Source organism: Prinia subflava, chromosome 2, assembly GCF_021018805.1.
Source record: "Prinia subflava isolate CZ2003 ecotype Zambia chromosome 2, Cam_Psub_1.2, whole genome shotgun sequence".
Taxonomy (NCBI): Eukaryota; Metazoa; Chordata; class Aves; order Passeriformes; family Cisticolidae; genus Prinia; species Prinia subflava.
In genome coordinates, this window is record NC_086248.1 from 65,228,258 (window position 1) to 65,251,786 (window position 23,529).

The window sequence follows — 23,529 nt, forward strand, 5'->3', positions numbered from 1 at the left end:
AACCCAAAAAAACAAAAAAACAAAACCACAACAAAACCCCAGACAAGCAAACCAACAAAAGTCCTAGAAAACCCTGACAGAGTCAGAGATATGACCTGACACCCTGTTGTCAGGGTTTTGGAAGCAGTCCAAATAAGTCCTCCTGGAGTAACAGATGTTGTTCTGTGGAGTAGAGATGATCCTGTAGGAAAAAAAAAAAGGTCCAGTGCTGGCGAGATGAGTCCAGTCTTCCTCCAAGAATTCAGTGGAAAACAGGCTGCTTAGTGTTTCTACATCTCAGTTTTTATCTTGGTAGGAATGGCTGGCTCCCCCCTCGCTGGGTGGAGCATCTCACAATGGGATGATGCAATGTGTCATGCCTTAAAGGCCCATTAACAGAAGATATCCCCCGGAGGGTGGAGAGTGGTGAAAGAGATAAGAAACACTGCCCCACCTGGTTTTAACAGCTGGCCTATTGTCAGAAGGCATCTGCCCCCCTCCCCCCTGGAGTTATGAGAGATAAAGGGAAAAAAAAAAAATCTCCCCAACTGGTTTCAACAGATGAAATAGAATACACATTTTTTTTGGTTTCATAACCCAAGACATTCCTGCTCTTGTGTGCTGGTGGAAGAATTTCAGTGGTCGCGTCTGATCCTGACCAGGAACATGTCCTGTTCTCTGCTGCTCCTTCATCCCAGCTGCCTGATCTGGGATGCAAGAGACAAAACAGGGGACATGCATGTTTTCTGTGCAGTATTGGTAGAGATTTATACTCACTTCACTGGGATTGTACTGGATGGAATGCAATGAACTGGCCTGCCTCATTGATTTTGACCCTCCTGACAGAGGAGAAACTGATGAACAGCTGTGTAGATCGGGGTAGAATAAGGGAAGGAAGACAAAGTTAATTATGGTAGATACAAAATGGTTAATGTGACAGCACCTAATCATCATGTGGGAGTGAGAAGCTTGAATGATCTGTCCTGAGATTTGGTTTGAGATCTGATCATCTTTTTTTTCTTAACACTAGTGGGGGTTTGATCATTTACAGGAAGAGTAAAAAAGTATTTGGAAGCAACTAAGGAGAAAGATAGATGGTAGAAAACTGCAGGGCTGGGGAAGTTGAGTGTAAAGGTGAATTTCTGTAAACCCCCTGGGTAATGCAGCTTCTTGACTCATGGTCATCATATAGCTGCACTTAACTCTAGAGCTACTTTTCAGTGACCCAGAGTCTCACATGCACTTAGTAGCATGAGTTCCTAGAAAGGTAGGTTGTAGCAGGTTGTTTTTAAATAACATTGCAAACATTTTAATGCCATCTGGATGAAGTTCTGTTAGTTCTGTTTCTGAACCTTGCCACCTATATCCTAAACTGTCTTGCTTATCTCACAGTGTAAGCTGTAAAGATCTTTATTCTGTGAACCCCTCTTTCTAACCATATTTACGAAGATATGTAATAAGGGTTTATCATTTTCTGTGGCTGACCTGAAACACTTGCGGCAAACTTTGTTAGAGGGAGGAGAATGCGTCAGAATGGTATGATTTAAAATTAAACAAACAAAGTCACCTACAAGCAGATCAAAGAAAACAAACAGTATCAATGCTGTGGTGATGCTAGAAAGTAAAACAAAAAACCCCACCAACCAAAACTAAGCAGCAGTGAGGTTTTATAATGCTTTGTTCGTGCAACTGTCTTAAACCAGTCCAGTTAAAGCGGGGGAACAACACATAAATAGAAAAGTTTATATGACAGTTAACTATGACAGTACTACAATTAGATATGTACTACAATGATTGGTAATGAAGGCATTATAATGTTTGGTTGAATATAGGTAGAGAAGTGCTCAGATCTAGGGCAAGTTGAATGCAGAGTAACAAAGACACTTGCACACTCATGTTTAGGTGAATTACAACTGCCATACAACTTGTTTGTATTTTGTTGTCCATCTCCTTCATTTATATTGGAGTTTTACCAACCTAGAAAGAATTTTTTAAAGAGACCTGCGAACAAATTTAATGCAACTTTCTTCAATATTAACTTTGTGAAGTTGGAGTGGTTATTGTCTGGATGGGTTGGCAGCCCTGCAGAGAGAAACAAGGCTTGCTTCTCAGTAGCAACTTGTTGCTCAAGCAGGAGAAGTTAAACTAGTAAGAAAATAACCCTATAATAAAACCTATTCTGTGTTTGGTAGCAGCAACAAAAGCAAGTAGGGTAGTAGGAAAGACAAGACAACATAAGGAACAAACTGGTAAATATGTGTGGTAAATTTGGAGCACTTTGCTTCCTGTGCTAGGGAGTCTGGGGGTTATAAAAGCTCATCTGATAAATGGGGTAAGGGTCTTCAACACATAGGATGGTGCATGATGTCTCAGAATCTCAATCTATCCACTTGAGTGTAAAAACTTTTGAACAAAGGTGCTGATACTACATATTCATGTTCTCATTGTGAATATAGCCATGATATATATACATTTGAAATACATGAAAACAGTGATTGTTTGTTTAAACACTTGAATTCAAAGGAGAAAAAAGGGCAATTATTAGAGGCTTCAGCCTTAGAATGTTTTTGTTAAAGTAGTGTGAAATTTTATTGAGCTGGTTGTAAGGTTGTTGCAGGCAGTGTCAGATTGCTTTATAACCAGTAGTACAAAATGGGAGAGTGAAATGAATAGCCGACAAGCTGCTGTTCAGACCATGGACGAGACTGTGCCTCCTTACACTTCAAGTTCAAGGTGTGATGTTTCAGTCAAGTGACCAATAATGTTGTGCGTGCATCTGTTTTTAGCCCTTTCAAAATTTGAAGTTGTTTTAAAATCAACTGGTGAACATGTATATTGTTGATATTAAATATTTATGTGGGAATGCTGTGCTGCATCTGTTGCATCACAGTAATTGTGAAGGAGCAGTTGTGTTTTGGTGCTTCTTATTTTGGTGCTTCATTCGTCTGGCTTAGGAATGTGTGTGATTTGTCAGATATAAAAAAGAATTTTTAGAACATACTGTATGTGTGGCCTCTATCTCAATCTTCACAAGATTTAGGCTTTAAATCCAACTAACACTTGGTTGTGGACAAAAAACATGGTGGTGGCAGCAAGTAGCAGAGTTGGTCATTGTGCCACAGTACTCTAAGAGGCACAGATGGAGCTTTTGAGATGGATACCATGTGATTGCAGGCCAACTTCTGCACAGTGTTTGCTGGGTTTGCTTACAAGGTTTCTGAGAGTTTTATTATCGTATCTTAGTGGGTGGTGGCATTTGAAGAATAAAAGAATGCAATCCTTTTGTCCAGTGGAGCTTTGGTAATTACTCCTCCACACACTTGAGCTTAAATAACTGAGCCCAGTGTTTTCCATTTGACCTGGCAGAAGCCTGCAAAGTATACACACAGAAAGCTTGCTGAAAATTTCTTGAAAACAAGCGAGGGTGTAAACATGCAATCTTTTGCTGGCTTGCAAAACTGAATCAGTTGCAGCCCCTCTGGTGCTTACCACTGCCGAGTCCTCTTTTCACCACATCTCTGCTGATCGTGGCTGATGTGAGCTTTCCTTAGCTGGTGTGGAATTGAGTGAGATGCCTTTTAATCCAGCTCTTACTTAGCCTCTTCCGACTGGGCTGCTTCCCAGTCTGTGTTTCAGAACCTGTACCAGTGGTTTGAGATAGATAGGTGCACATTCTGTCCCAAATAAAATGCACTATCTTTTTCACTGCTGTGGTATCTCTGCTTATGAGTGTGTGTGTAGTATTACTGTCAGTGAGACTTGAGACTTTTTAGGTGTTAGTTGTGTAGGTTTATTCTTCTTTTAGGTAATGGTTCAGTTGTGCCATGTGCTCTGTCTCTTCCACACTCTTTTCCAAGTCCTCTGATACACAGAAATGCTGTGCTAACCTGAAGAGCACTCCCTCTGAGAGCTTGAATTCTCACTTCTGTGGCCCTAAGAAAGCAGGTTGATTCTGTTTGTTGCTTTGCTCTTTGTTCTTATTTTTCTCTTTGCTAGTTGGCACTGCAGTGTGGTGGTTCTGTGTTGCCATAGCTGCTGTGTGATGGTTCCTCTGTAAACTGACTTCAGCCTCAGAGTGGTTTATTAGTCCATTATTTTACAATTTCAGTAGGTTCAATATTTAACAAAGCACATGATTTTACCTCATTCTTTCTCTTCCCTGCTAATTGGCGAGGAAGGAGAGAAAGAAGGCCATTAATTTTAACAACAGTTTTAATGATGCACTTCTAGTACCTGACAATTGATGCAATGATTTTTTTTAATACAGTCTTTGTAGAATGTTATACCTACTAAAATGTCTGAATGTTGGATTTTCTGTTGAAATATACTCTGACCTTGTTGAAGTCTTGATAACCTTAATCATACAATGATTTTCAATTTGTAACTTAAAAGAAGATCAGTGGCAAAAGGTTGTGAATGCTGTGTAAAACTTTTAGCAGTGAGTGTAAATTTAACTATTGGGACAAATTAACAAGACCTATATTAAGTCTGTATTAAGTTAACTGGAGGATTTAAAGAAGGTTAAACAGGAGTATATTTTGTGTGGGGTTTTCCCTTCCTTTTGGTAAAGGGGTCTTTCATGGAAGTAAAGGCTTATACAGTGGCAGCAGTGTAGGTAATTCTAAGACGGTTTTCTGCAGTTTAGAAAATTTTACATTGTCACTCTGGCATCATGCAGAAAGAGTGGTGTGATGCCTGCCCTCAGCAAGCTGGCTGCTCTAGGACTGTGGGCTGGGTGCCTGCACTCGGGCTAAGTGCTGTGTCACTGTGCTGAGTCCTGAACTCCCAGTGCAGCCTTCCTGCACTGAGCTGAGTAAGTGTGTTTTGGGCTGATTTTTCTTTTTTTTTTTTCTTTTTTTGACTGGTAACAGCAATGCAATTTCAGAAAGAGGGATGTTTACCTTAGGTCCTTGGCAGGAGGCAGGTTTGTCCTCTGAGGGGTGGGGAGTTTAACTGGAGATGTTTGTGTTGGACCTGACCAAGGTCCATAGGGAACAGACTTGGTTTTGTTCTTCTTAGTTTTAGTATGCCTCTAATAGTTTCCTACTAATTTTTAGCTCTCTGAATTAGGAAAAGACAGCCTGTTTAACTTAGGGAGCTCTCTTCAGTATTCTTGTTCAAGGAAGGAATAGGGAAACTTGGGGCTCCTAATGCAGATTTTCTGCCGATCCCTCTTTTCCAGGTGAGCAAAAGTCTCCATCCTCAGCATGGTAACTGGGAAGTCCAAAGAATTTTGTTAATAGTTCCTGCAGAAAGCAGGTCAGCTCTGCACAATGCTGTCCCTCTTGGTCCTCTGTGTTTTTTGTTGTGGGAAAGCATGAATAGAATACATTGTTGCAAGCAGGAAGGGAAGTAGACTGTCTGGGTGGAAGAAATTGATCGCTAATTTTAACAAGACTGGTTATGTATGTGTGTACTTGTGACACTCAATGTCAGTTTGGAAATAAATAGCTTGTTCGAAATGGTGCAGCTGGAGAGTTAATGTCTTAGAGGCTGCTGTCTGATCACTCATGCATTGTTACAGGGCATTAAAAAAAGGAAAACCAAACTTTCAGATCTTTGGAGTTGCAGTGTTGATGGAACCCTGCTGTTCATTGGCCAGGGTGTGCCACTGTTGCAATGTGTCTGTGATTCTATTTAACTGTGATTATGTCCCCTCCTCCTCACCATGGTAGGAGATAAGAGTTTCAGCTTTTGGGATGAAGGTTGTGTTTGCAGCCCTAGCTAGCAGAGTGAGGGCCTGAAGACTTGGGAGATCTGCTTGCTCCCAAGCTCCTCTCCAGGCTTCCTGATATGTTTTCCTTCCTCTCTGCCCAGCTTGAGGCAAACACCAGTGCACAGCCGTGTGAAGTCTGGATGTGGAGAGCCAGAATAGCTTAAAAAGAATCTATCAGAAGATACTTTCTAAGGAAAAAAGCCTGTGGGATTTACAAGGAAGCTTTGAGATGTTTATGTTCTTGGCGGTACAATCAGATGTTTACAAAATGAGTGACAGGAAAGTGTACAAGTAAATTATTCATATTCTTGCCTAAACCATTGCTTCCAAAACTTTGGATTGTGTCCTGGCATTTGAAGGATAGAGAAATGAGATGTTTCTTGGAAGCAGTGCCTTTTTCTGCAGCAGTCCCTGGTGCTGTGGGGTGTGCTGAGGGGAGTTGCCTGTCCTGGGTGGAGTTGCTTACCAGCAGCTCTTACAGCTGCTTGGCCACTGGCTTGAACCCAGTCTGTCCCACTGCAACAGGGCAAGCTGTTTTGAAAACTTTGAACCACGAGGATTGCTTGTTGGTGGAGCTGGGGCAGCTCAAGTGATGGCCCCTCTCCTGTGCTTGGGCTTGCCTGCTGTCACTCAGGGCTCAGTGCCTGGGCTTCTGCTGAAAAACGTTACACCCCAGCATATATGAGCACACAAGTGTTGAGCAGTGCATCTGTCATGGATTCATTGGAATTTGTCTTATAAAGGTGTCTGTGAATGGGCAGGAATCTTGTTTTGGAAGGTGTGTTGAGCATTTTAAATGAGAAGCAAAATGCAGAAGGCTTCTACTTTTCCTGTGGACCTCCTGTCACTCCTCTGAGTTGCTGTAAACAGGTGGCCCAGGATGTTTTGTGAAAAGCAGGCACTGTTTGGATGTGGTTGGGTTTTACAGGTGTGATTATAACATAAACAACACATTCAGAAGACTAATGTGCTCCACAGATTTTTCTCAGTATTTACATTCAAAATAGTCCCCTTTACAAAAGGAAAAGGGAAGCTGTAAGAGGAGTGTCAAAAAAGACTAAAATTATGGTGGTTCTTGAAAGGCATTACTATTTACGTACAGTTGCTGCTGTTATTTCTTTGGCAGGATGAGTCAGTTATTTGTGGCAGCCACAGACATGCTGTTTTATGAGACCCGTGTGTCGAGTGCCTGAAGCGCTGTGTGCTGGAAGGGTTTGTGTTGGAGCTGCCAGTGAGGGCACTGAGAGAATATCTCTGTGTATTATCTGTACTGCAGTGCTCTGTTCCTCTTCCGCAGTAGTGAGGGCATTTACTGTATTGATAATGTTCTTTTCAGTAGAAAGCTTTAAGCTGACATGAACCTGGCTGTGGGAAACGAGGTTTCAATAGAAATGCTAAAAACTCATTGTTCTCCATCTGAATTTGCTGGTGGTGTGGGTTTCCTGGAAGGAGGGGTTAAACTAGTAACTAGTTTCCATCAAAGTGCAACAGGCATTTGAAATATTACTTTCTGTTCAAGTTCCCGTTCCCCTCCACCATCCTTCTCAGCATCTCCTTAGACGTGCTTGTTTGCGTGCTGAAACAAATATTGTGTGGCCTGCTAATTCAAATCATGTTTGGCAGGCCAGCAAAAAAAGTTGTCAGGTTGTTGTGGTGAAATAAAGCATCCTGAACAAAATTATAGGGTGTTAATCCCACAGCATGGGGAGCTCATAACTAGATTCTCATTACAGCAGTATTATAAAGGGTAGGACTAGACAGGTAGCACAGGAACCTTGAGAAAGGCTGAGCTTCCCCTCTAGGAAAACTCTTGTCTTGCTTGGCTCTCACCTTGGAGATGGAAGGTGAAGGAGGAACTCTGTACCTCCCTGTTCTGCTCCCATAAGAAGTCCCTTAGATTTGTTTTTTCCTCTGCCATAAACTCAAGCCTTTCTCTATGGACTTGTATGGAAGAGTGGAAGTTCAGAGCAGGGGTACCCAAGGCCTACTTGGAACACAGCTGGAAGGAGGCAGACTGTGAAAAAGAAGCCAGTTTCCTCTTCTCAGAGTCAAGGCATTCAAGACTCTTGGAAGGCTCCCAGAAGGCAAAGAAGAAATGGAAACCAATCTCATTATAGATTGTCTTGTGTACAGGGGAGTTTTATAATTAAAGGATGTTGCCCTCTGCTCCCATTGTTGTCTGCCTCTGTGAACTTTATTTTACTCTCAACCCAATGCTGACTGTGTATATGCTGGGGCTGTGATAGAAAAGTGATCTTAAGTATTTATGAGCTCACCTTCAATTGAATAGGTACAGTTATCTGAGGTTTTTTCCCCCTTTTTTTTTCCTTTCCTCCCCACCTCTAGGTGTTTTTTTTTGCTTTCCCATTTCCTGCTGTGTGGACTGAGCTATAGATGAATGATGTTTCACATATGAAGTGTGGCATTCAGACCTACTCTTCAACAAGGGCTGAATTGTCACTCAAGCCCCAGTCCTTCTGAAAACGGTTAAAGCAAGCTTGTCATGTGTTGAGTGTAGCCTTGTCCTTCATGCTTTGTAATACATGGGCAGGCATAAAAAGACATGATTTCTACTTACTAGGCTTCTAGTTAGGCTTCCCTCTACTTCTGTCTTCCCACAGTAGTTTCAGCTGGTCTGTTTGGCTGGTCTTTTTTATCATACATGATAAGAAGCCTAGGCAGCCAGCCAGCTGCTGTGGAACTATAATAGGGCCAGTGGCATGTACAAAATTTGATTACTGCTGTCAACACCAGAGAGAATAGAAGAGAGCACGTACTCCAGTCAGAGAGCTACTAAATAAATGACCTGTTGGATTCAGTAGTAGTAGAAATAAAACCATCTTCCTCCTAATGAATGAAGTGGTTTATGGGTAGAGAGTATACTAGTATGTTGAGCTCTGGAGTTAGGTTAATTTTATTTAAAAAAGCCTTCCTTTGCCTTCTTCAAAGATTACTTTGACCAGAAATTTCCATTTCTCTTCTGCTTATCTGCTCTTGTGGTTAATGTATGGATTTCATAACCAGTACTTCAGATATTCACAGAGGCCATGGTTTCACTTTTAAAATTTAGCTTAAAAATATTCCTGCTGTCCTAAAGCTAACTTCTTTGCAGATGGGTTCTGATATGAAACTATTTCATGCTAATAATTCTATCTCCATTTAGGCAAGAGATATTTGTTTTTTAATTTAAACATAGTTCAACAGACCCCCCCTTCCTGTCTTCCTTCTCCCCTCCAAGTTAATAAATATTCTCTGTGTATATTGTTATTGAAATGTTGTTTTTTTTGAGGTAACCTTGCTGTTAGATGAAAGTGGTTTCTCTGATGTTCATGGGGCAGCTGCTGATGTCAGGCAGAGCTTGAGAGCTGAACTTCTCTGGAAGCTCTGGTGCATGAATGATTTACTCAGTTTTGCTAATAGCTTCACATTGAATGAAGTTCATGGGACTGATGGAGTCAGACTGGTGTTTCTCTCTTTGCTGTCACTGACTGCAATCTCTTTCTCATTTGAGAAGTGGCAAACCCAGAAATGTTGTCACCAACTAGCTGACTGGTGAAACTTGTGTGTATTCTTCAGTCTTGCCAAGTGTGGGCCTTATCGTGGAGTGGGGACTGAGGGGAGCTGAGGTATTGGATACACAGGAGAGCATTCTTAGGGAATTCAGACCAATCTCATCAAAACGTTAAAAAAGGAACATGTGGTGCTGTTGGAAACACTTCTGGCATATGTGCAGGTCTGTCTGCTAATTCTCATTGTTTGCTTGGTGGAGTTCGCAGCGTCTTTTTGTTTATTGCTTGGGAAGTGCTTGGCACAGTAAGCTTTGTATTTGTATTTACAAAATACATCCTTGTTTGTTTCTGAAATAGAAACCCTAGCTTCAAAACCTTTATTACCTTTCCACTTTGCACTTGTTTGCATGGTTCATGGAAATGTTTGGATACAAATGTCTGGTTTAGCCCCCTGAATGTATCGTTGTCTTTATTCATGGAAACAAAACTCCTTTTTTGAAGCCTTTCAGCCTTGAACTTTGAGGAATTCAAGAATTTGAGGAAAAAACATCCAATCCACAAATCTAAGTAAGACCAACTTCTGGCCCACAAAAATTTAAAGAAAAATCTGATCTTAATTTCTCCCTTCTTCCCGCCTCTGAATAGTCTGGGGTGTGATACAGTAAACTGTCCTGACTGGATATCAGTGAAGAGAGGAGAGCTGTACCTAGAACATTTGTCTTAGAGCATGATACAATGAGACAGGCAGACAAATCAAACAGCCTCTGTCTTTCTGCTTTTGAAACCAGTTCTGTGGTTTAGACCTTTCCTCTCTGGTCATAGTGCTTGTATTTATGTGTTATAGTTAATCTCTTCTTGCATTACTTTGTTGTGACTGTTGGAATTCTCTACAGTTCATTATCTCTGAAAGTGTGGAATATGGAGTGTCTTTCATAACTACAGTATTTGGAGTCCTCTTAATTTCATTATAAAGTTGGCAACAGGCTGTTGCAGACAGAGAGATTTGATTTGCTTTTGGTACTGGTGGTAAACACAGTTTAAAGGCGCACTTGAAAATAACTCTGATCCTATTATAGCCTTGCATTACCAACTTTCTGCTTTACAGTTGCTTGCTTTGAATTGTTTGGAATTACTGCACAGTGGAGAGGGCATGCCTGATCAGGATTTGTAATTTTTGACCAGGAGGTTTATTTTTACGACTTCCTTTTTATGCTGTAATCTTATGCTTAAAATTTCTCGTACTTTTTTTGAAAGGCCATTTAAAGGTGTGGATGCTTACTTTGAAGAGTTGTTCTGGTTTTATGTTCTGTTGAATGAAAAAAGTGTTACAGTGATACTGCAAACTTTCTATAGAACGAATGCTAAAAATAGTTAGGTTTTTTAACATGAGTATGGTGTTTGACCAGAGTTTGATTTCAACAGAAGAGGAAAGTTACCATCAGGCTTCCTATTTTCAGTTTGATGAATTTAATTCACCAGTTCTCCTGAAAGTGTCCTCCTGTTTTCATAAGGAGTAGCAAAGCAGCATATTCATCTGATTTTAAAGAGAAAAGAAATCTCAATCAGCTTGAAGTCTGTTACTTGCTAACATGCAGCCTTTTTAAAGGTTTGTTTCCTGACTGGTTTTGTCAGTCACTGTGTGGCTGAATGTGTCAAACCCTCTGAGGAAAACCAGCTCTTCCCTCCCCTCTGAATCCCAGCATGCAGTTCTTGCGTGGGTTACTAGCGTGTACTTCCTCTGCATCTTCACTTTCCTGTTATTCAAAGAGTCAGCTTGATCATGAGTGTTCAGACAGCCAAAAAAGTTGTGTGGAAAAAGTACGAGGTTGCTGCGCCTCGGCACACGGACCGGCAGACCTGGTGCTCTCTGCTGGGTGAGTGCTTCCCTGTGTTCTGAAGTCTTGGTAGATGAAAGGATCCAGCCATGTGGGTCTGTCTTTATCTTCTACACCTGATGAAAGCTGCTTTTCTTAACTGTGCAGAAGTCTATTTACTCTAATGGAGCTGGTTGTGGAAGGCATGGCAGGAAACAGAGCGGGAAAAGGCTGTTTTCTGTGGCGCTGCTCCATTGCAAGTGTTGTGTGAGCTCTGGCTGCGTCACACCTGCAGCCACAAGATCCTCTTGGTAATGCTTGTGTTGTGGGCTTCTCTTTCACATATAACAGTAACTTGTTCATGGCAGAAGTTTTAGCATTGTTCTGTCTGATTGAAAGTCTTAATGTCACCAATTTTCTTAAACTGTGCATTAAATTACGGTGACTTTGGCATTTACTTGTTTTGATTCTTTACAGTTCTGCCTAGTGTGTCTTCTGGTGCTTTTGAATATATAAACTTACAGCAGCTCCTTGATGCCCACAAGTTTTTGTCCTCATTTTGGTGGTATCTCAAGAGATCAGTATTTCTGGTAATTAGGAAAGAACATTTTGTGGAGGGATGCCTTGGAAAAGCAGAAATTTGGGATATTATTCTTTCTTCTTCCTTTTGCCATCTTTCATACCTGTTCTGATTGAAATTTCATGGGTTGTCTCTTCTGTGTTTTGACTGGGGCCAGATAACATGGATTGGCAAGGAAAAGACAATTTGATCATTCCTAGTACTTGTGAATATGCTATGGAGATAGTTATTGACAGATGGGAACTGTTTATTTTGTGAATTGGTGTCAGATTCATGAAAGCAGAACCTGTTGATCAATAAAGAACTTGGTGCACTTGACTTTTCACATGATTTTTTTATACAAAGCTGGAGTCTGAATATGGGTTTTAGAAAGAGAAAACAAAGTCCTCTGAAGATGTATCTGTGTAATAGCTAACTTTAGAATAAAATGCTGGGCTGGGACTCTGATTTCATGTATGTTTGCTTCTAGAACAATGAGGTGGATTTGGATATATGCCAGTTTAGCTGAGAGCAGAAACTTTTCCTTTGTGGCTCAGTCCAAGCTTCCTTAAGAAACTGACAAAAATGTCAAGAAAACTCAGTAATGTGAGTGGAGTTGCTTTGGACTGACTCTGGAGAGCTCAGTAAATTATGGGTTGGAGAGATCTAGTGTTCTTCAAAATCTGCACGTATTCAGCCCTCAAATGTGAGACAGCTGCAGTTGATCACTCTTGGAAGGTTAGCAGTAGGAGAAAATCAATCTGCTTGGTTTTTAACCTGGGCTGCTGTTCATGGAAGTTGTTTGTTCTGGCTCTGTGTGTATTGGTGTAGGTTTTTTGGGACTATTTCTTGGCGCTTTTTTCTTTTTTTTGGTTGTATTTTTAGAAGAGCGTAAAATTGGGACAGGAATTAAGTGCAGCCATGTAGTTAACTGATGAGCACTGCAGTTGTGAAACCTCTGAAATGTTCTTCTGTGGGATAATAGGAGGGTTAATATCTCTGAGGTGTTCTGTCTCTCCTTCAGGTCTTTTTAACATGTGAGTGCCAGTGTGTGCACACACTTAATATTTGGTGATGTTTGTGTATCTATGGATGATTTCTCTGGCACTTGCTCCAGGTGGCTAAGGTGTAAATCTCCTAGTGAGCAGCAGCTACATGCTTGCTCAGGTACTTCAACTGATTGAAAACGGTGTTTAGTGATTGTTTCTTAAAGCCTGTTTAAATTCTAGTTGAGTCCTCAGTTTTTAGAAGAACATTGATCATGGCTGGTGTGTTGCAGTTTTAGTTTTTCTTAATCAAACAGCAGGATTTTTTCAGGAAATTTGTTTATTTCTGATCTTCCTAACTGTTGATAAAGTGTAACACTGTAGATTTGCTTTCCAAGAAAGTCATAGTCTCAAATTCATTGCTATCCTCTCACTTTTTTTTAAACTCCGTTTTTGGAGATTGTGAGGGAGTTGTGGCTTTGGACACTTCTTAGTGTGTTGGGAGTGCACATAGAAGGGAAAAAAAATCTGAAAAAAGCTAGAAGGTAAGAGGCATGGAAGGAAAAATGAGGAAAAAACCTCAAGGTAAAATAAACTGAGGGGATGTGTGTGCATGCTATGGTAGAGAGGCCATTCTCTGAGAGGACAGGATTTTTAATGATGCAGTACTGGAAATACTTAGGGAAAAAATGGGTGGAGAAGTTGGAAGGGGTGTGTATGTAATTGTTTCTTCATGTCCTTTGCTTTTCACAGAAATCTAGAATATAAATAGCAGGGACACTTTTCAGTCAGCAGAGGTGTATCTTTGGCTTTTTTGGTTGTATTCTTGCTGTGAGAATTGGTAAGGACTGGAGGAAGGGAAGTTGAAGCTGATACCTGATAAGTATCTGATTATAAATGAATTAGTTTGGGTGAAACTAAAATGGATAAGACTAACTTGTGTTCTCTGAAGCCTAAACAACACAAATAAGTTTTGTCAGAGATTGATTTATGGTCTAAAACATACTAAATAATTTAGCTCATCTTGTGGGATGCGCTTCTCTATAATAGTCTAATCTCTCTTAATAACCTTTTAAACTCTCAGGTTGGTGATAGGCACTGGGAGTATGCTGGCACTGGTAGGCTACTGGTGCCTAACTGGAACCAAAGCTTATTCTTTATCTAAGAGGAGAAAACGGAAGGGATCTTGTACTTTCTTTACCTGTTTGAACAAATGGGCTTTCTTCATTGCTGTTCCATGTCATGGGTGATAATCTGTGTTCTTCTAGTAACATTTCTGAAACTGTTCCAGGAAAAGGATTGGGCTATTTTGTGTTCACATATACATACTCTCCTGTTGTAGCACTATTTGATGTGATTATTTAATAAAATATTTTTTCACCTCAATTGCCCCATTACCCAGATGGAAATCACCATCATGGGAGGGAGACAACTGGTGTTACAGAGGCAGAAAAAGATGCTGGTTCTGTGCAGCTTTCTGAAAGGTGTTGCCTTGTGGAACTTCTTCTGTAAAATGTCAACTCCTCAAGCCAGTAAAGCACTCTGCAGTAATTAAATAATCTATGTTAGCATCTTAGCATTATGCAACTAGATATTGTTTTATTTTATTCACACAATTGTCAACAGAAGCAAGAGATCAAGTTACATTTTGTTGTGTGAATTAATTGTGCAGCCACCAATCCCAGTGATTGAAATGAGTACAGCAATTGATTGAAATGAGTGTTATTTTTCAATAGCAGTAGGAGGTAATGGCAATGACATGAGTGAGGTATTTTGCAAACAGATTGATAGTTTGAGAGCGTATCTTTTGAAACTCTGCATTTAGCTTCTGTTACCATTTGTGTCACTGGAAATCTCAGAAGCACTAGCCTATAAATGATGAGCTTTCAGTTGAGAAGATATTTGTGTTCCCACAAGATATGTGCACTGATAGCAGCTTGAAATTACTTGAGACCACACACAAGCTGTTACAATAGTCAAAATAATGTGGTGGTGTTCATATTACTGTAAACTCTGGTTTTGTTAGTTGTTCAGTAGAGCTGTATTGGACCTCAAATCTGATTTCAAACAACTCTAGCTTTTAAACACTTGAAAATGGTATATTTCCTTTTTGGCAGCAGGTGATGAAGTATGTGTTCTGAAATACAGCATAGTTGTAAATAGAAACAGGTTTAGATAGCATTTTTACATCACGTTGCCTTTTCGGTCTTCAAGTGAACTTATTTTCAAGATGTGAAGGACTTTAAAAAATTCTTCTTAGTATATTAAACTCTTAAATGCACATAGGCGCTGAAAAAGTGGGCAGTAGTTCCCGTTGTCCTGTAGCAGAGTCCCTTTCTGGGCGGTCGTGGGGCAGAGTTTGGCCGCGGGTCGCCGCCCGTGCCGGTGTGCGGGGCGGAGCGGTGCCCGTGGCTCCGCGCTGCCCTGCGGGGACACCGCGCCCGCGGAGCGGCTGCGCTGGCTCGCCTTCATGTTCTGGCTGAAATGGTGCGACCCTTAACTCGAGGGCTCCATCTGCTTCCTGCCCTCGTCCCCGATGAATAGGGCAGGAACTGGCAGCACTGCGTGGTCAGCTATGTGACCTCATTAGTGCGGCGGCTGGGTGGAGCGCGCCCTGGTCTTGGCTCGGCGAGCAGCTGAGAAGCGAATTGCGGTGCTTCCCTGGCCGATCCTGCCAGAGGGTAACCCGGGCTTGTGCTGCGGGGCAAGGAGATGCCTTCGCTCTGACTCTCGGTACGTGCCGAGGTGAACTTCTGTCGGAGCCTTCAGAAAAAGAGGTTCGAGAGTTCTCCGCAGAAATGGGGAGATGTGCTGTCCGAGCTCCGTGCGGTGCAGGGTGACAGTCAAGAGCTTTGCCCTTGTGCGTGCCCGAGTCAAAGCTGTGACACGAGTGTGCAGCGGCTCGTCACTGACAGGCAGCAGAGCATTCCGGGTCCCTTGTGCAGATGGATGCAGAACGGTTGTATCTGTCTCGCTGAGTTTCACTACAGCGTGGGTTTTGTACTGTGGTCATGACATAGCTCCTCTTTATTGAGTTACAGTGTTGCTCAGGGTTAGCTGTCCTGGGGCTGATTAACGCAATTAAGGCCTGTGATGTGATATGCCAACTTGGAGCGCACAGGTCCTGTCCCTGCCCATTCCTTCTTGTGCTGGTGACCGGTTCTAGCCCAGGGCTTTTGTGAGGCTGCCCCGAGCTGTCCCCCAACATCAGGGCTTCAGGACTGCCTGCCCCGGATTGAAAGGAACCATCCTGCTTGGCTTTATGAGCTGCTGAAGTGCAGCCTTTAATACTGTTTCTCTTTTTCCCAGCTATACTTTTTACCCTGATAAAATTGTACAGCTCAATCATTTTAAGCTTCAGATTATTTTAAAAGGTTCTTAGCTGGTTTAATACGTTTTAATGCAAAATATTTTTAAAGCAATTTGTAAAACATCCTGTGCAGACCATTGAAATTTACTTCTGCTCCCAGCTCAGCTATAGTAAAATCAATATTTATTTGGCTTGTGTTGCAGACCAGAGTTGCCTTATATACAAGGAAAACATTTCTACTTGTGCTTTTAAGGTAGGAAAGAGATAGTAAAGTTGTTACTTTCTGAAAGCAGAATAATAGATCCCCTCTAAAGCTACTTTTTCCCCATTCTGAGAATATATAATGTTATACAGATTAATTTGCCAAATTTGTCAGGCATACTCTTTTCTAAAAGGTTAGTTGCTGTTTCTCCACTTCTAATGAAGAAAGCAAATAATTATGATCTGTTTAGTTGCTGTAAATAAATGTAAACTTGGAATTGAATATTTGAAAGCTAATCTGTATTACTAAATAGCATCCAGTTTGTTTTTCTGATTTTCTATAATCTAAGTTTTGCATTGTATTTTTATACCAAACAATTTGCTACTAATTCTTGTTGTAGTTTTCTTTTCAGTGAGTAAGTTGTAAGCTTTAGCTTGCTGATGACTGTTTGAGATTGAAGGATAATACACTGGGATTCTCAGCCTTGTGTACAAGAAAGCCATAAAACTCTGTCACCTGATGTCTTACCATCATTTCCATATCTGTTGCCACAAAATCTCATGCAAGCATTCCTTATCTTATCTACAAGCAGTAAATGCAGTAGCTTGAAAAAAAGTTCCAAGTGTGCATTACACAGATAACTTTCCTGTGGGAACATGCCTCAACCTTTTGTTTAGTACTCTTGAATGCAGGTAGAGTCTCATACAATGTTCAAGCTCATTTCTCATTAATAAAAGTGAGAGAAATTGTAGTTGTTGAACTTGGGTATCCAGTGATGATGTACAGATGGTGTACTTTGCTCTATTAAGTAAGCAGTAAATGTGCTGCAGTTGATCACTGGCCAGTTAAATGGAAGCCAGTATTTTAGTTTCAGTTTTTGATCAGTGAACAGAACTGATTATAAAAAAGTTGTTAGCAGAAAGAGTTGCAAGTCCTAATACCTAGACAGAAGCAAACCAATCACAGTATGCCTCTTGTGGTTTTAATTGATTTTGATGCAGTTTCATTCCTTTCTCTAATATAGCTATGTGATATATTCTTGAAAATTCTCAAACTGTCAGTTATTCCTACTTCAGTGCACAGTGCCAGTCCTTCTGTCAGAGGTGCTTTTTGGTTTAAGTAATTTATCTGCCTGTCACTAAGGGGGAAAAAAGTGCTTGTTTTAACCATTTTTTTTAGGTGTGCATCTGGAGGAGAAACCAAGGTATTGCTGACAATGCAAGATGTTAACCTCCCAAGATATTTTGTTTTACAATGGATTAATATCAGAAAACAGTGCTATTTAACTCATTATTAGGATCTAATGATTTATAGTGAGTAATACTATAAGAGACTATTATATAGAGAGCATTCACCTTGCTTCTCTGGGGATTTTTTAATGTATTTGGTGGTTTGTTTGGGCTTTTTGTGCATCTTCTATTTTTTGTTAAGGCAATAATAACTCTAAGAGTTTGTCCTCAGGAGCTGAGCTGGAATTATTTTATGGCCAGGTAAACTAGCTTGCTATCTTATTGGACATTCTTCTCTGAGCGAAGGGGAAAGATTTTTCTGTATAAATTGCTGTAAGCATGCCTCCGTGCAGTAAATATTCTCTTTGACTCTACGTAACAAGTTTGCTGTTCAGCCCCTGTGGTGGGTTGACTTTGGCAGCTGCCAAATGCCCACCCAACTATGCCCTCACTCTCCTCTCAGTTGGACAGGGGGACAAAAATAAGACTGAAAGCTCATGGGTTGAAATAGGGGTAGGGATATCACTTGCCAGTTTTAGCTGTGGGCAAAACAGACTTGATTGAGGGGAACTTCTTTTTTAACTTACTGACAATTAGAATAGGATAGAGTGAAACAAAGAGGAAAAATGAAAACACCTTCTACCTACCCGTCTCCATCTTCCCAGACTCAATTTCACTCAATTCCCAAATCCTTGCTACCCTCTCTCAATGGGAATGAAAAAGCCTGCTTATTTAAATTATATCTTCAACTGGAATTTTTTTTGAGAGAAAAGCTGGATTTTCTTAGCAGACACATGCAGTCAGCTCTCAGCGAGAGTAAGAGCTTAAAAACCCTGTGGTTCAAAAATTTTCAGATGGTAAAAATGGACTCTTGGTTTGAAACATATGTTTTCACTTAAATGTATCTGAAAACAATTCAAAGTTTGGTTTAAAAAATATGCTAATGCTTGCGGGAGCAGGGGTTGGCTGACAGTGTGTCCTCGTGCCTTTCTTTATCATGTGTGTCACTCAAACCTACACCAATGAAACCCATGTTTGAGGCATGCAGACTTGCCCTGGGTACCTGCAGCATGTTGGAAATGGTGCTGGCCAGCTGCTGAGCGCCTGCAGTGTCCTGCTGCTCATCTGTGGACACTGCTCCTGCTCCTGATGGCATCAACTGAAGGAGCCTGCAGGAGCACTGAGGCTGGGTCACAGCCAGCAGCAGCAGTGGGTGTTTTCTAGCCCCTTTTGCTGAAGTCCTGGCACAGTGTTCCTTATCCCTGCATGCTTGGTAGCTGTCACCCTCCAGAGGGATAGAGGGCTGAGTCAGATCTCAGGGACAACACGTGTATTCTAACAGCCTTGTCCTGCTTGATATCCTTGGACATTATACACAGCAGTCATAACAGGTAAATAATTAGCTGCTGTTTTGACAGTGTGAATGTGCTCTTTTTCTGTAAGATGAGAGACTGTTGGACTAGCCAAAAAAGTTTACTCTAGCCATTGAATGTAACAGCCCACAAAAAACAGCCCTACCAAATCCAAACAGAACCAAACATATCTGTGTATACAAATTATCAGTGGCTGAAGGAAAAATATAGGAAAAATAAATGTTCTTCATCAGTTCAGTAGTTTAGCATGCAAATAAATGTTCTTCATCAGTTCAGTAGGTTAGCATGCAATCCGGCTTGTTGTTCAATTCAGAACTGGATGTGGTGCTATCAGTAAATCTGTAGCTATCTTATTTTTATAGTATAGTCAGGGGGAGCAGAGCAAAGTTGATGCTAGAGTTGGTAGAAGTTCCTGTAAAATAGCTCAAACAGCAACAGGTATCGGGGAAATGCTCTACTGGTTTAGCACTAGCTCTCGAAGACTTTTGGGACAAACAGATCATCTCTGATTGTCTTGTTTTATTATTGACTACTTTGCAGTGGAAGAGTGCACTCTTATGTCTTACAAATCATGGAAGCTTTTTTCTTGTTCCTGTCTTTGCATATTCATTTTCCGATTGTGTTCTCATGCCAGTGTAAGTGAATTATTGAGCCTTCACCTTCACAAGAAACAAACCAAATATGCAGTTAAGAAATTTAAAGTGCCGGACTGGTATCTTGTGTCAAAGAAACAGTTTTTTGGGGGAAATTTCCTTGATGTAGATAAGTGACATGGTGTATTTTTAAACTTTGCACAATTACGATTTTGTTGCTGTTATGGTGGTTTTTTGTGTGACCTTCAGCTTTTCTTATTTTGTTATGCTTAAATACCTCTTTGAAGTTATTTGATAAGTATCTTCCATTTCTCAGGCTTGTTTTATTTTTCCTGATCTTCTTATAATATAACACTTCAGCATTTGTGTCTTAACTCTTAAGGTTTTGTCTTTACTGGTACCTGCTTTTGGTCTGCATCTTCCTCCTCCCCAAATTCTTTTTTGCTGTTGTGTGGTTTGAAGACTGACATGATCCAGATGAAGAACTTGTGTCGTAATTGATACAGTAAATACAAACATTCATGTTTCATCCTTGGACACTCTCAGTCTTTGCTAAGTCTTCCTTCTCTCCCAAGAGTGACTATCCTCACACACTGCTTTCTTACATGACCTCTTATAATATGCTAAAATTAGAGAACAAAAGGTTGAAATTCAAGCTTTTTGGAAGATTTCCATGGGATTTTTTTCCATAATATTCATGTCTAAGAGGTGCAGTTATTACAACTGAGCAGCTGGAGTTCTGTGTCATCTTCTAATGCTCCCATACTGAGCCCAAATTTCATTTGGCTTTTGAAGGATTAGAAGGTTGGTAGTCAGTATTAATTGCTTTTCCTTTTTGCAACCACATGAAGACTTGAGGAATAACAGTCAAGTGTTGTGACATGAATAGAAAAAGTGGAACAATGTGACAAGACTAAAGTTTCTGACCTTTTATTTATTTAGCTTTTAGCAAGTTGTTCTTTTTATTATATACTTATCTCTGCAGGGCTGCAGACAAGTCTCTCTCACATGTAGAGGGTTATAATTAAATGCACCAAAATGGAAATAAGCATAAAAGGTTGCTAAGTCATCTCTTAATTATGCTAATTCTTTTGGGAGCAAAAATCTTCATATATATTGCTTTTTCCCTAGCCTCTTTAGAAGTCCACTCTGATTCTTGCTTTGCACTTTTCCCCTTTTACACGGTTTTCACTTGTCATTTACAAAATGTGAGGCTTCTGTTCCTGAATAAACTGATGTCTGCAAATGCTGTGTTGTGAAGCCAGTCATGCCATTCGTAGTTGGACTGAAAAGATGCTGCAGGATGAAGCGTGTCTGTATTGCCTTTTAACCATTCCCAGAGCTCTTCTTAGTTGGACTGTGTAACTTTAAGGGGGATCATAGCAGTACTTAGTAGAATCATGCTATGAAGAACAAGACGACTATGTAGTCTCTGGCCACTTAAGTTACTTGTCAGTGTGAAATTTCATTTCCAAACCTTTTGGACAGTGATGATGTCTCTTGTACTATTTGAGCAGTAGCAGGTGCCTGACATTTAGGACGCATTTGGTTCTGCTACCCCAGCTTGCCGACGTGTGTACTGCTGCAGGAATTCTTTCTTTTCTCCCTTCATGAACGCTTGGGTTTTGTGAAGGATCATTCTTCTGCCACAGGTGGCTTGTGTCAGTGGTGGACAGCCTGAAATATAAACACTGTGCTGCAGCTTGTTCCATGATCTTCAGACAGCAGTGTGCAGGAGTTCATATGCCCTTCTGTACATCCTTACTACTATTTCCCACTTCCTTGCTTCTTTGCAGCTTCAAAAGTTTTATTTATTTATTTTTGTGCTGCTCCTTTACTATTGTGTTCTGGACAAGAAAATATTGTAACTTTTAAAGAGTTGTCTTAATGTAGCTATACTGTGGAACATTGGAGGTGTTCGTTGTCATCAGTGAAGTTAGAGATCTTCAGATATGAAGGTCTAATCTGTATTATGTGAATTAAGCTTCTTATGTCATTGTTTTGGAGATGTTTTTCTTAAAAAAAGTAAGTGCTTTTGTGATTTAGTTTTTAGGACTGTTGTCCAAAGGAACAAAGAGCTGTAGAAAAATCTTGTAATTGCTTTAGTATTAAAGCTGTTAAAGGTTTTCAAGATTATATGTTAAAGTGGGGCAACTTAAAAGTTGTAGCAAATTTCTTCAATCACATTGCTTTTGGTTTTACCTTGTGTGATGCAGCTAAAACCATGAGAAATACTGAAGTTATTTGTGCTAGTTAGCAATGCAGAGTGTTGAAGGTAAACTTTTTTTGCTTCTCAATTTCTACAAATGATTTAAAGAAAATTAGTTAAAATTACTTTATAGATGCTTTACCAACTTTTTCCCCACATCACATTTATAGTACACAAAGTCAAAGATTCAAAGGCAAGTCATATGACAACAGCAGCATCTTTAGGAGATGCCTGTGTGATTTGTTCTGTTTATTTGACCCTGTACTTTCCGTGAAGGTAATGTTATTGTTTCTGAAATAAGAATCTGTCTTTTATTAACTTCATTGAGGTGTTACATTTATCTGCATAACCTGAAGAGTCTGGAATGCATTGCTGGGGTTTTCTTTGCCACTAAGCTTTATAGTTTGTGGTAAATTAAATGCATCATTTTATTGAGACTTTGAAATTCTTGTAAATGTGTATTAAGTTAATTTGTTGTTGGAGCTTTCTCACTCAGAAGTGCAAAAACGTTAAATAGAAAACAGGCTTCTCTTAACCCCTTTGAGGAACCACATGAGTTTTTCTGTTCTTTCATAAAGAGCCAGTCTTTTTGCATGCTTCTGGGAGTGTATCTCTTTTCCCTCCCTCATTTGACCCTTTACTTTGAGCAGTGGCATATCAATGTAGACCCTTCACAAGCTGCTCAAATGTATTGGAGAAGTTGGGTTTTGCTTCACCAGAGCTGTCTGGTACTTGGGAGTGTTTGCATGGGTAGGTCTGACGGAACTAATGTGTGCCTGGCTCTTTGGAGAGCTGGACTTATGCAGAGAAGGTGCTGAGAGAGAGCAGACTGGGATGCTGTACTGAACCCCAGCTTTCAGCACAGCTCTTGGTCCAGCTGTGCTTAGAGCATGTCTCTTGGGAGATTGGGAAGTACTTGTTCGGTAAAGTGTTTGTAGCTAGGAACATTATTTGACACTACTTGCAAAATAGCATTTCTTTCTGGGGTGGAGTGAGGATGTGAGTGCCAAAGCCTTAGAAGAATTTCCCCCTTGCCTTGTGACCCAGCAATGGTGACCTTGTCCTGGATTTTTGTGGGGTGGGGGTTAAGGACTGATCTTAGTCTACTATGACAGTGGAAAGTTATAAGTATTTTTATTGATTAAAAGTATCAGACCAAGTGTTCTGAGTTTCAAGATAAACCATTAAATTGAGGAAATGATTTTGTATTGCATCAAATGCTTTTGTCTGTTACAGAGGCTGTACTTGGTATTTTGGTTTGCTGTATAGCCTGCATTTCTTGCTAGCAAAGAGTTGATCTGCCATGCAGTTGGCATTATTTCCTCATCATTGCCTGTAGAGGTGTCCACAAGTAAAATACCATGTGCTTATACTTTTCTCATAAGCACATCTTTAATGTACAGATATCTAAAATACCTTATTTTCACATTCTGGTTTGCAGTTCAGGGATATCTTCAGCCATAAAATATTACCTTTGTTTTTGTGGACTCTTAATTTCATAAGCTTGTCTTGGCTTTTTTAGCCAGTTTATACTAGTGCCCTTGTTTTTCTTGTTTCACTGGTGGTTATCATCATTTTGGTCCTCAGGCTAGCAGCATTCAGGCCGCAGCTCCATCCTCGCTGAGGCAGACAGCACCTGCCTGCTGCAGGGACATTGACCTTTGGCAGAGGGCAAAACCAGTGAATGCTGAGCCTGCTTGTTGCCTGACTCTTTAGCAGTGGGAAGGCATGCAAAAGAACCCTCTCAGAAAAAGCACCCAGGACAGGATTATACCTGTGAGTGTGATTGATCTACTGAATAGTTGCCAGAGGCAGCAGTACTAATATGACATGTAATTATCTGTTTTCATTAGGTTATCTCTTTTTGTGGTTTAGCCAGTTTCTACAAAGGTAAAGGAGATGTGTCTATTCCAAATTGTACACAAACCCACTTGGTATGTTAGAGTGACAGAAGCCAAACTCTACATTTGCACAGGCTCTGCCACAGTTCTCTTCAAAGCTTGTCAATAAAATAATAAAACCATGGGGAGTGGGGTGTGTACATGTAGTC

At 40.5% G+C, this 23,529-nt stretch overlaps 1 protein-coding gene across 4 annotated transcripts in view; it reads left to right on the forward strand.

Moving 5' to 3' along the window:
* Positions 1 to 23,529, forward strand: part of UTRN (utrophin) — a 343,691-nt gene that overhangs the window by 24,744 nt on the left and 295,418 nt on the right. For 3 of the 4 annotated variants that reach the window (XM_063390322.1, XM_063390325.1, XM_063390323.1), the window contains exon 1: positions 10,979 to 11,078. The exons of the other annotated variant lie outside the window; for it this stretch is intronic. In XM_063390322.1, the coding sequence (XP_063246392.1) occupies positions 10,985 to 11,078 (94 nt within the window). In that variant the 5' untranslated portion in view covers positions 10,979 to 10,984. Of the gene's footprint in view, positions 1 to 10,978; positions 11,079 to 23,529 lie in introns of those variants that run through there. 4 annotated transcript variants of the gene reach the window in all.